This window comes from Ranitomeya variabilis, chromosome 1 (assembly GCF_051348905.1).
Source record: "Ranitomeya variabilis isolate aRanVar5 chromosome 1, aRanVar5.hap1, whole genome shotgun sequence".
NCBI lineage: Eukaryota > Metazoa > Chordata > Amphibia > Anura > Dendrobatidae > Ranitomeya > Ranitomeya variabilis.
The window spans coordinates 668,817,729-668,830,512 of NC_135232.1; the positions used below are offsets into that span (position 1 = coordinate 668,817,729).

Genomic DNA, 12,784 nt, shown 5'->3' on the forward strand with positions numbered 1-12,784 from the left:
CATGGGCTGTGCTATATGCTACGTGGCTGGACAATATACTACATGGGCTGTGCTATATACTACATGGGCTGTGCAATATACTACATGGGCTGTGCTATATACTACGTGGCTGGGCAATATACTACATGGGCTGTGCTATATGCTACGTGGCTGGACAATATACTACATGGGCTGTGCTATATACTACGTGGCTGGGCAATATACTACATGGGCTGTGCTATATACTGCGTGGCTGGGCAATATACTACGTGACTGGGCAATATACTACGTGGCTGGGCAATATACTACATACTACGTGGCTGGGCAATATAGTACGTGGCTCTGTGCTGTATACTACGTGGCTGGGCAATATGCTACGTGGCTGGGCAATATACTACGTGGCTGGGCAATATACTACATACTACATACTACATGGCTGGGCAATATACTACGTGGCTGGGCAATATACTACGTGGCTGGGCAATATACTACGTTGCTGGGCAATATACTACGTGACTGGGCAATATACTACGTGGCTCTGTGCTTTATACTACGTGACTGGGCAATATACTACGTGGCTGGGCAATATAATAATAATAATAATTTTTATATAGCGCCAACATATTCCGCAGCGCCTTACAACTTATAGAGGGGACTTGTACAGACAATAGACATTACAGCATAACAGAAATCACAGTTCAAAATAGATACTAGGAGGAATGAGGGCAATATACTACGTAACTGGCCAATATACTACGTGGCTGGGCAATATACTACGTGACTGGGCAATATACTACGTTGCTGGGCAATATACTACGTGACTGGGCAATATACTACGTGGCTCTGTGCTTTATACTACGTGACTGGGCAATATACTACGTGGCTGGGCAATATAATAATAATAATAATAATAATTTTTATATAGCGCCAACATATTCCGCAGCGCCTTACAATTTATAGAGGGGACTTGTACAGACAATAGACATTACAGCATAACAGAAATCACAGTTCAAAATAGATACCAGGAGGAATGAGGGCAATATACTACGTAACTGGCCAATATACTACGTGGGCTGTGCTGTATACTACGTGGACATGCATATTCTAGAATACCCAATGCGTTAGAATCAGGCCACCATCTAGTCTACTATATAATTGTCTAAGGGTCACTTCCGTCTTTCTGTCTGTCCTTCTGTCTGTCTGTCTGTCTGTCACGGATATTCATTGGTCGTGGCCTCTGTCTGTCATGGAAATCCAAGTCGCTGATTGGTCGTGGCAAAACGCCCACGACCATTGCCACGACCAATCAGCGACAGGCACTGTCCGGGGGCAAAATGGCCGCTCTTTCCTCTCCGCAGTCAGTGCCCGTTCCATACTCCCCTCCAGTCATCCAGTCAGCCCTCACACAGGGTTAATGCCAGCGTTACCGGAGCGCGGTGTAACGCACTCCGGTTACGCAGCTATTAACCCTGTGTTACCAACTTTTTACTATTGATGCTGCGTATGCAGCATCAATAGTAAAAAGATCTAATGTTACAAATAAGAATAATAAAAAAAATGGTTTTTCTCACCCTCCGATGTCACCCGCTGTCCTCGGCAGTGCAAGCGGCAGGTTCCGGTGCCAAGGATGCTATGCAAGAAGGACCTTCCATGACGTCACGGTCATGTGACCACAACGTCATCACAGGTCCTGTGCTTATACCAACCCTGGGACCAGAAGCTGCCGCGTGCACCGCACACAGGCGCCAGGACTTCAAGGGGCCTTCGGAAGGTGAGTATACGTTTATTTTTTATTTTAAGTCTTTTTTAACCACGCATATAGTGCTCACATTGCTATATACTACGTGGGCTGTGTTACATACTGCATGGGCTCTGTTATATACTACATCTCTGTGCTATATACTAATGTGGCTATGTTATACTGTATACTGCGTGGCTGCTATATACTGCGTGGGCTGTGTTATACATTACGTGGCCAGTGTTATATACTGCGGGGGCTGTGCTATATACTGCGTGGCTGCTATGTACTGCGTGGGCTGTGTTATATATTACGTGGCCAGTGTTATATACTGCGGGGGGGGCTGTGCTATATACTGCGTGGCTGCTATGTACTGCGTGGGCTGTGCTATATATTACGTGGCCAGTGTTATATACTGCGGGGGCTGTGCTATATACTGTGTGGCTGCTATATACTGCGTGGGCTGTGCTATATATTACGTGGCCAGTGTTATATACTACGTCGCCTTTGTTATATACTGCGTGGCTGCTATATACTGTGTGGGCTGTGTTATATAGTACGTGGGCTGTGTTATATAATGCGTGGGCTGTGTTATATACTGCGTGGCCACTGTTATATACTGCGTGGCCACTGTTATATACTGCGTGGCCTGTATTAACGCAGCGGGTATTCTACAATATGTATGTATGTACTGTATGTACACTCACTGGCCACTTTATTAGGTACACCATGCTAGTAACGGGTTGGACCCCCTTTTGCCTTCAGAACTGCCTCAATTCTTCGTGGCATAGATTCAACAAGGTGCTGGAAGCATTCCTCAGAGATTTTGGTCCATATTGACATGATGGCATCACACAGTTGCCGCAGATTTGTCGGCTGCACATCCCAAAGATGCTCCATACAAGGCAGGATGGATCCATGCTTTCATGTTGTTTACGCCAAATTCTGACCCTACCATCCGAATGTCGCAGCAGAAATCGAGACTCATCAGACCAAGCAACGTTTTTCCAATCTTCTACTGTCCAATTTCGATGAGCTTGTACAAACTGTAGCCTCAGTTTCCTGTTCTTAGCTGAAAGGAGTGGTACCCGGTGTGGTCTTCTGCTGCTGTAGCCCATCTGCCTCAAAGTTCGACGCACTGTGCGTTCAGAGAAGCTCTTAGGCCTACCTTGGTTGTAACGGGTGGCGATTTGAGTCACTGTTGCCTTTCTATCAGCTCGAACCAGTCTGCCCATTCTCCTCTGACCTCTGGCATCAACAAGGCATTTCCGCCCACAGAACTGCCGCTCACTGGATTTTTTTTCTTTTTCGGACCATTCTCTGTAAACCCTAGAGATGGTTGTGCATGAAAATCCCAGTAGATCAGCAGTTTCTGAAATACTCAGACCAGCCCTTCTGGCACCAACAACCATGCCACGTTCAAAGGCACTCAAATCACCTTTCTTCCCCATACTGATGCTCGGTTTGAACTGCAGGAGATTGTCTTGACCATGTCTACATGCCTAAATGCACTGAGTTGCCGCCATGTGATTGGCTGATTAGAAATTAAGTGTTAACAAGAAGTTGGACAGGTGTACCTAATAAAGTGGCCGGTGAGTGTATATAGGGCAGCACGGTGGCTAAGAGGGTTGCACTGTACTATATATAGGGTAGCACGGTGGCTAAGTGGGTAGCACTGTACTATATATAGGGCGGCTAAGTGGGTTGCACTGTACTATATATAGGGCAGCACGGTGGCTAAGTGGGTAGCACTGTACTATATATAGGGCGGCTAAGAGGGTTGCACTGTACTATATATAGGGCAGCACGGTGGCTAAGTGGGTAGCACTGTACTATATAGGGCAGCACGGTGGCTAAGAGGGTTGCACTGTACTATATATAGGGCAGCACGGTGGCTAAGTGGGTAGCACTGTACTATATATAGGGCAGCACGGTGGCTAAGTGGGTAGCATTGTACTATATATAGGGCAGCACGGTGGCTAAGAGGGTTGCACTGTACTATATATAGGGCAGCACGGTGGCTAAGAGGGTTGCACTGTACTATATATAGGGCAGCACGGTGGCTAAGTGGGTAGCACTGTACTATATAGGGCAGCACGGTGGCTAAGAGGGTTGCACTGTACTATATATAGGGCAGCACGGTGGCTAAGAGGGTTGCACTGTACTATATATAAGGGTAGCACGGTGGCTAAGAGGGTTGCGCTGTACTATATATAGGGTAGCGCGGTGGCTAAGTGGGTAGCACTGTACTATATAGGGCAGCACGGTGGCTAAGAGGGTTGCACTGTACTATATATAGGGCAGCACGGTGGCTAAGAGGGTTGCACTGTACTATATATAGGGCAGCACGGTGGCTAAGTGGGTAGCACTGTACTATATAGGGCAGCACGGTGGCTAAGAGGGTTGCACTGTACTATATATAGGGCAGCACGGTGAGTCAGTGGGTAGCTCTGTACTATATATAGGGTAGCACGGTGGCTAAGAGGGTTGCACTGTACTATATATAGGGCAGCACGGTGGCTAAGAGGGTTGCACTGTACTATATAGGGCAGCACGGTGGCTAAGAGGGTTGCACTGTACTATATATAGGGCAGCACGGTGGCTAAGAGGGTTGCACTGTACTATATATAGGGTAGCACGGTGGCTAAGAGGGTTGCACTGTACTATATATAGGGCAGCACGGTGGCTAAGTGGGTAGCACTGTACTATATATAGGGCAGCACGGTGGCTAAGTGGGTTGCACTGTACTATATATAGGGAAGCACGGTGGCTAAGTGGGTAGCATTGTACTATATATAGGGCAGCACGGTGGCTAAGTGGGTAGCACTGTACTATATATAGGGCAGCACGGTGGCTAAGTGGGTAGCACTGTACTATATATAGGGCAGCACGGTGGCTAAGTGGGTTGCACTGTACTATATATAGGGCAGCACGGTGGCTAAGTGGGTAGCATTGTACTATATATAGGGCAGCACGGTGGCTAAGAGGGTTGCACTGTACTATATATAGGGCAGCACGGTGGCTCAGTGGTTAGCGCTGTACTATATAGGGCAGCACGGTGGCTCGGTGAGTAGCACTGTACTATATATGGCAGCATGGTGGCTCAGTGGTTAGCACTGTTGCTTTTCAACACTTGGGTCCTGGGTTCAAACCCCACCAAGGACAATTTCTGTAAGGAGTTTGTATGTTCTCCTCGTGTTGGCGTGGGTTTCCTCCGGGTTCTCCGGTTTCCTCCCACACCCCAAAGACATACTGATAGGGAATCTACTGTAGATTGTGAGCCCCATCGGGGACAGTGATGATGAGTAACCCAGATTCACACTTCCGAGTCTCATGGTCCTTGTATGAACCTCCATTTTCAGACTGGCTATGGTTCTTCTGACACAAACTTACCAACCTCATATTTGCTGAAGAGGCGGACAGTTCAGAAATCGCGGTCCGTAATCCGACTTATGAAGCCGGACTAAATGACATAATAGAAATGGTCGGGTAAAGTGGTTGTTTACTACTGCATAGCCCTATAGTGAAATAATAGAAAACCTCTCTCCTTGGCTCCTGGATCAGTGCCATTGCTCTGGTCTGGGCACTGTCATTGTTTCGTCGGCATGGACAGAATTGAGAAGGCTGCAGCGCTCCCATGACCTATAGCTATAGACACCTGTATATTAATCTTGTAATATTCTATTTAGCTGTTTGGGTTCTATGTATTTGTGCAGAGTTTCCTTGTGGGGTGATCCCACTGCATGATCGCTAGTTTGCCCATTTATACAGACGTCTACACTAGTTCCCACAATGCTGGAAGACCAGGCAGATTTGTCGTTCAGGGGGTTAGGAAAGCTGGGTGATGACCTTTGTTAGAGCTTATTTGTTCCTTTCCATTTCCTTGAGAGACTGATCTAACTATAGCCATATAGTCTAGAAAGCTTGGCCAGCAGCTATTATTTCTTCCATCACCCCCATATCTGTTCATGGTTGGTTTGGCCGGGTGTGTATATTTTCTCAATGGTCAGATAGAAATAAGCCGTTGCCAAGACACCTCTAGCGGCTTATCTCCTGCAGCTGGAGAGGATTGGGCATGTTGAGATTTATCATGCCTGATCTTTCTTTTTTTCCCCATCTGTTATTATTATTATTATTATTTATTGTTATAGCGCCATTTATTCCTTGGCGCTTTACATGTGAGGAGGGGTATACATAATAAAAACAAGTACAATAATCTTAATCAATACAAGTCATAACTGGTACAGGAGGAGAGAGGACCCTGCCCACGAGGACTCACAATCTACAAGGGATGGGTGAGGATACAGTAGGTGAGGATAGAGCTGGTCATGCAGCGGTTTGGTGGATCGGTGGTTACTGCAGGTTGTAGGCTTGTCGGAAGAGGTGGGTCTTCAGGTTCTTTTTGAAGGTTTCGTTGGTAGGCGAGAGTCTGATGTGTTGTGGTAGAGGGTTCCAGAGTAGAGGTGATACGCGAGAGAAATCTTGTATGCGATTGTGGGAAGAGGAGATAAGAGGGGAGTAGAGGACATCTTGTGAGGATTGGAGGTTGCGTGCAGGAAAGTACCGGGAGAAGAGGTCACAGATGTATGGAGGAGACAGGTTGTGGATGGCTTTGTATGTCATGGTTAGGGGTTTGTACTGGAGTCACTGGGCAATGGGGAGCCAGTGAAGGGATTGACAGAGGGGAGAGGGACAGGTGGATTAGTCGGGCAGCAGAGTTTAGAATAGATTGGAGGGGTGCGAGAGTGTTCGAGGGGAGGCCACAGAGCAGGAGGTTACAGTAGTCAAGGCGAGAGATGATGAGGGCATGGACTAGGGTTTTTGCAGATTCTTGGTTTAGGAATGTACGGATCTGTGAAATATTTTTGAGTTGAAGGCGGCAGGAAGTGGAAAGGGCTTGGATATGTGGTTTGAAGGAGAGATCAGTGTCAAGGATTACCCCGACGCAGCGAGCTTGTGGGACTGGGGAGAGTGGGCAGCCATTTACTGTAATGGATAGGTTGTTGTTTGGGGACTTGATAAGCTGATAGCACCCATCACTGAAATCAGTACTTTTGGGGGTCTTTCATCTAACACGTGCTCGTATGTATACAAAGGAGTAAATAGAAGACGGGAACCATTACATTTACAGTCATTTTCGATTGTATGGTTTGAAAATTCTCTTTTCATTGATTATTTAAAAAAAATATATATATAAAAAAATGATGCCAGTTGTTGCGAATACATGGAAATGTTTGTAATTAATCATATTTCTTTATTTTCAGAGTTGCCGGAAATCCTAAGAGAAGTTTGGGGAGAGAATTCCCCCTGCCTGGCCTTGGTGCCGGTGGTAGAACTGTCCAATTCAGAACATCTGCACCTGTCTATGTGGTTTAGCTCCTGATCCTATGGGAAGGGACATGGAAGTGTCCGCAGTATTGGACTCCGGGCAGGTGGAAAGCACTGGGAACATATCGGTATCATCATATATTGATGGATAGATAGTATATATATTCTTCACGGCTCCATCTGTATCATTGTCTCATTGCTATGTGTAAGGCCACGTTCACACCATCAGTATTTGGTCAGTATTTTACATCAGTATTTGACTTGTAAGCCAAAACCCGGAGTGGGTGATAAATGCAGATCCATTGACTTTTTGGATTTCTGTCCCAGATTTAAAGTTTTTGATGTTCCTTGTCTTCAGCAGTCTGTTCCCTGTAAGTAACGTGGAGATGACGCGCACAATTACAGGGGTCAGGTGTAAGAATAAAGGGATGGAATTCTCCAAACTGTATCGATTTGCACACTCTTACATTGTTAAGAAGTCGCATAGCTAATTTCACAATGGGCGAATGCAAACAAATCAACTTAAATGCAGAATCTGTTATTTTTAACTCTCTAGAGTCTGATCAATCTTTGCCCCCCTCCCCTCTGCATATGGAGCCTTGAATGTCGACCACCATTTCTCAAAGGAACATGTTATACCAAGAATGACGAAAGTCTGGCCGTCACTCCAAAAGAAACGCCACGCATAAAAGATAACATAACGTGAAGGCATACAAAATGGAGCACAAGGATATACAAAAGGGGGAGCACTGGCAGATGTGCAGCAAATCTGAATGCGGAGCCGCCTTTTCAGTGGAGCATATGGCTACCCCCCGTAATTTCTGCACCTTCCCGTAAATGACAGATCTCTTTTTTTCCCATTATTAAGATTTTCAAAGTATCAACAGGCAAAATGCGTACAGATTTTGTTTCAGAAATGTACTCCATGTGAGCATGCCCTTAGAATTGGGCCATACATAATAAAGAATTGGGGAGGCAGCATGTAGCGCCATATATGTCAGCCATATTTTTTTACAGGGGCCACCACCCGGAGGTGTTATGTGGTGACATCTCTAAGAAGAAGTTTCCTTTTATTTGCAAAATTCCAGATTTATCTGTGTATCAAATAAAATGAATTCAAGGCTTTGTCGTCTCTGCTCCCACTTTATTTCTTAGAGAATGTAGATCCATAATTAAGTACATACTGTAATGACATTTCTATTGGTTTGTGACTTTTTACATTTCAAATTAAACTCAATATTTGTGTCTGAAACTCCATTTTTTTTATTCTATTTTTTTTAAAGAAATAATAAAGTACCGGTAATATTTTTTTTTTCTACATCGTTTGTGTCTCCTGAGAAATCGCTTTGTACAATAGATAAGTACTAGACAGAAACATGTAATTAAAGGTAGAACGCACTCTTTGTATCTTATCGGTCACAGCACGACAGGTGCAAGACAAATTCTGCGCCAGTGCTCTTACAATATGCAATGACTGCATGTGGCCACATGAGGGCAGCAATAAGTAAAGATGGACATACTGTATGTAAGGCAGCCGCACGTTGGACATAGGGCATTTATCATCTCCAGCGTTCCAGCAGTAATCACTTTCCACTTGTGTTATAACTACTACCCTATAAAACCTTTATATCACATTAGTCCAGCTTTATTAAGGCATTGAAAGATATCCACATATTACTATGATGTACTAATACTTTGGTAGGGGTCCAACCCTTAGGACACAGCACAAGTGCAGCACTGCATCCTTTTACTGCACAGAGCCCCCGGCTACCCGCTGTGCAGAGAACTATAACATGGCTCTATTCAACTGAATAGGACTAACTGCACTCAGCTGTGCAGGGAAAACTTACATAGGAAATAAAAAATCTACACACCCCTATTAAATGCCAGATCTATGTCATGTTAAAAAAAAAATCTTACAAAGAAGAATAATTTTTTCCCACCTTTACTGTCACCCATAATCTGTACAAGTCAGTTGAAAAATAAACTAAAACCATTTTGGGTGGGAAAAACTTAAAATAATGAGGTTGCATAAATATGGTTGCATAAATATGCACACCCTTAAACAAATACTGTGAAGTACCCTTTACGTTTCTGACAGCATTCAGTGTTTTGGGGCCTGAGTTTATCAGCATGGCGCAGCTAGAATTGTCAATCCTTCTTTAAGGTACCGTCACACTAAGCAACGTCGCCAGCGATCTGTGACGTTGCAGCGTCCTAGGGAGCGATATCGCTGTATTTGACACGCAGCAGCGATCAGAATCCCGCTGTGAAATTGCTGGTCGCTGCTAGAAGGTCTGCACATTATTTGGTCGCTAGGTCGCCGTGTATCGCCGTGTTTGACAGCAAAAGCAACCATACCAGCGATATTTTACACTGGTAACCAGGGTAAACATCGGGTTACTAAGCGCAGGGCCGCGCTTAGTAACCCGATGTTTACCCTGGTTACCAGCGTAAAATGTAAAAAAAAACAAACACTACATACTCACATGCTTCCCCCGGCGTCCGCTTCCCACACTGACTGAGCGCCGCAAATTGAAAGTGAAAGCACAGCACAGCGGTGACGTCACCGCTGTGCCCTGCTACTGCCGGCGCTCAGTCATTACAGGAAGCGGACGCCGGGGGACGCATGTAAGTATGTACTTACATTTTACGCTGGTAACCAGGGTAAACATCGGGTTACTAAGCGCGGCCCTGCGCTTAGCAACCCGATGTTTACCCTGGTTACCCGGGGACCTCGGCATCGTTGGTCGCTGGAGAGCGGTCTGTGTGACAGCTCTCCAGCGACCACACAGCGACGCTGCAGCGATCGGCATCGCTGTCGCTATCGCTGCAGCGTCGCTTAGTGTGACGGTACCTTTACTCTTCCTTGTATTAGCTCCAAATCTATTAGATTGTAAGAGTATCTCCTGTGTACAGCGCTCTCTTTTGGTCCCCAACGGATTTTTAATTGGATTCAGGTCTGGGCTCTGTTTGGTTCAAAACCTTCAATATTCTTCAGGCTAAACTGTTCTTTTGCCAATTTGAAGGCATGCTTAGGGTCGTCGTTGTAATTGAAAATGAAATTCATCTTCAGATTTTTTTAGCGGAGGTCTGAAGATTTTGATGTAAAATTGATTGTTATTTAGAACTCTTCATAATTCTCTTCATTCTGATTAAAGCCACATTTACATCTGCTGAAAAAGCAGCCCCAAAGCATAATCCTGCCTCCACCATGCCTCACTGTGGGTATGGTTTTCTTTTAATGATGTGCAATGTTAGCTTTGCACTGATTGTACCTTTTGGAATTATGGCCAAGAAGTTCAACCTGGTCTCATCCGACCATACCAGGTTTTCCCACATGCTATGGCAGACTGGATGTAAGTTTTGTCAAAACCTAGCTTTCTTTGTAAGACGAGGCTTCTGTCTTACCACCCTACCCCACAGGCCAGACATGAAGAATATGAGAGATTGTCACATGCGGTACACAACCATTACTTGCCAGAAATTCCTGCAGCTCCTTTACTGTCGCTATTGGCCTCTTGGCAGTCTCATTGACCAATTTTCTTCTTGTCTTTTCATCAAGTTTTGAGGGACTTTCAGTTCTAGGTAATGTCACTGTTTTGCCAAATTTAAGTCACTTCTTGATGACCGTCTTAACAATGTTACATAGTATATATAATGACTTGGAGCTTTTTTGTGCCCTTCTCTTGACTGATAACTTTCTACAATGTGATCCCTTTGCTGTCTTGTAAGCTGTTTACTGACCATGGATTTCATATGAAATGCCACTAAGAAAATGTCAGTAAAATCCTACTAGAGCAGCCAAACTTTATATAGGGTTATTCAGAATCACTGTAAATAATGGCAGATGTGATTGACTAATTTTGAACACAACCAAGTCCCCAGTTATCAGAGAGTGTTCACACTTATGCAAAAACATTATTTTAATTTTATTTCCCCCTTTTAAATGAGTTTTTGTTTCTCAATTGACTTGTACAGATGATGGGTGACATTAAAAGTGGAAAAAGTTCAGGTTACCCCCTGTAGGAGATGGATCAGATACAGGCTAGAATCCAATTATTTCTTTTAAAACTTTACTTAAAGATTTGTGCCTAAACTTACGTGATTTTGTCACTTTCCAGATTATGTACAAATGAAAAACAAAAATAGAAATTGCGAGACAGTAAAACGACTTTTCCATCCTGTGCTTGTATAAGTGGTGAATGGGGTGCAGGTTCTTTGGAATGGCTGCTAATGTTACTTTCCTATTGGTAATGGGGTGCGGTAAATGGAAGGGAAAGACCTAAAATAATATAGCTAAGGAGGCATCCTGCCCTAGATGAGATGGATCAAGGCTATTCCCATTGAATTAACGCAGGTAAACATGGCGGACAGTAGGTCGGCACCGGCACTGTTTGTGCCATTTAAATCCACAAGGCGAGAAATAATCCAGCATTATCCCAATACACTGCCCAGTCTACATCTTGAGGACTGTCCACATTACTCACAGTGTTGACTTACAGCGTTACTGGAGCCAAGAGAAAGGTCACCACCAAAATTGGTCCTGACCGCTGTGGGCCCTCTCCTGCTCCATGTCCAGTGGTGAATTCAGAGCAGTGTGCGGTCAATGTCTTTTTGGAAAATTTGCATGTTTTGTGGTGCAAGACAAATCTTCCAGGAAGGGTCAATAAGTTGTCATTATACTGCATACTTGGAGCAGATGGCGATCGCCACTGTCAGGTGCTCACGTATTGTTACATTTCTTTACATTGATATTTTACCCTTATTTTTTGGGCTCTACTTTCTGCATTCCCAATGTAATTTAATGTATCTTTGCTGACCTCCGGTGGTAAACAAGATGAATGGCAGGTAGAAAATAACACTGGTCAACAGCATTTTTGGTGCCAAAGATATTTCATCGAATTTAGGGTATTTTTGGGGTGCTGATTCTGAATATGTCATCAGTTTTGCCAGATTGGCTCAAGTTTTTGACATTTTTGGTATCTTATTTATAGCACTTGTTGGTAAATGCGACGCATCATCTCATTAATTTCTTTGGATTAGTACTTGAACTGAGCAGTTCTCAATATAGTTTTGTGTTAATTAGTGTTCTAAAAGTTTGTTCATAGCTTGATTTTTGCACTAACTTTATGTTGTTGTCTGTTTTCCAGTGAAAAGCATGAACTCATCAAGAAGAAGTTGTCTTAACGATCCAGACTCATTCTGTTACATTTGTGGTGAATACACACTGCCAAAACATAGAAGAAACATAACAGACTTCGTAAAAAAAGTGTATTTTGCCTATTTTGGGGTTATGCTTGGGGACCAAGACAAGTTTTGGGCACCACACATAGTGTGCAAAGCATGTATCGAATTATTACGAAAATGGAGCAAAGGACAAAGAAAAAGCTTCAAATTTGGTGTTCCAATGGTGTGGAGAGAGCCAAAAAATCATCATGATGACTGTTATTTATGGTAAACACAGGTACAGGCACATCTTCACAATGAGGGACAGGCCTTCTTGCAGATTCCATGTTACTCCCATTTTCGTTTCTTATGCTTATTGAATCCTTGCACTTGCACTGCACAGAAATAACAGTCATCATGATGATTTTTTGGCTCTCTCCACACCATTAGAACACCAAATTTGAAGCTTTTTCTTTGTCCTTTGCTCCATTTTCGTAATAATTCGATACATGCTTTGCACACTATGTGTGGTGCCCAAAACTTGTCTTGGTCCCCAAGCATAACCCCAAA

General features: G+C 44.1%; 1 protein-coding gene across 5 annotated transcripts in view; it reads left to right on the forward strand.

Moving 5' to 3' along the window:
• Window positions 1-8,170, forward strand: part of DPH6 (diphthamine biosynthesis 6) — a 93,251-nt gene extending 85,081 nt beyond the window's left edge. For 3 of the 5 annotated variants that reach the window (XM_077263885.1, XM_077263864.1, XM_077263906.1), the window contains one exon: window positions 6,982-8,170. In XM_077263885.1, the coding sequence (XP_077120000.1) occupies window positions 6,982-7,100 (119 nt within the window). In that variant the 3' untranslated portion in view covers window positions 7,101-8,170. Of the gene's footprint in view, window positions 1-5,079; window positions 5,200-6,981 lie in introns of those variants that run through there. The other 2 variants (XR_013215671.1, XM_077263896.1) reach the window with 2 other exon arrangements.
• Window positions 8,171-12,784: the final 4,614 nt, after the last annotated feature.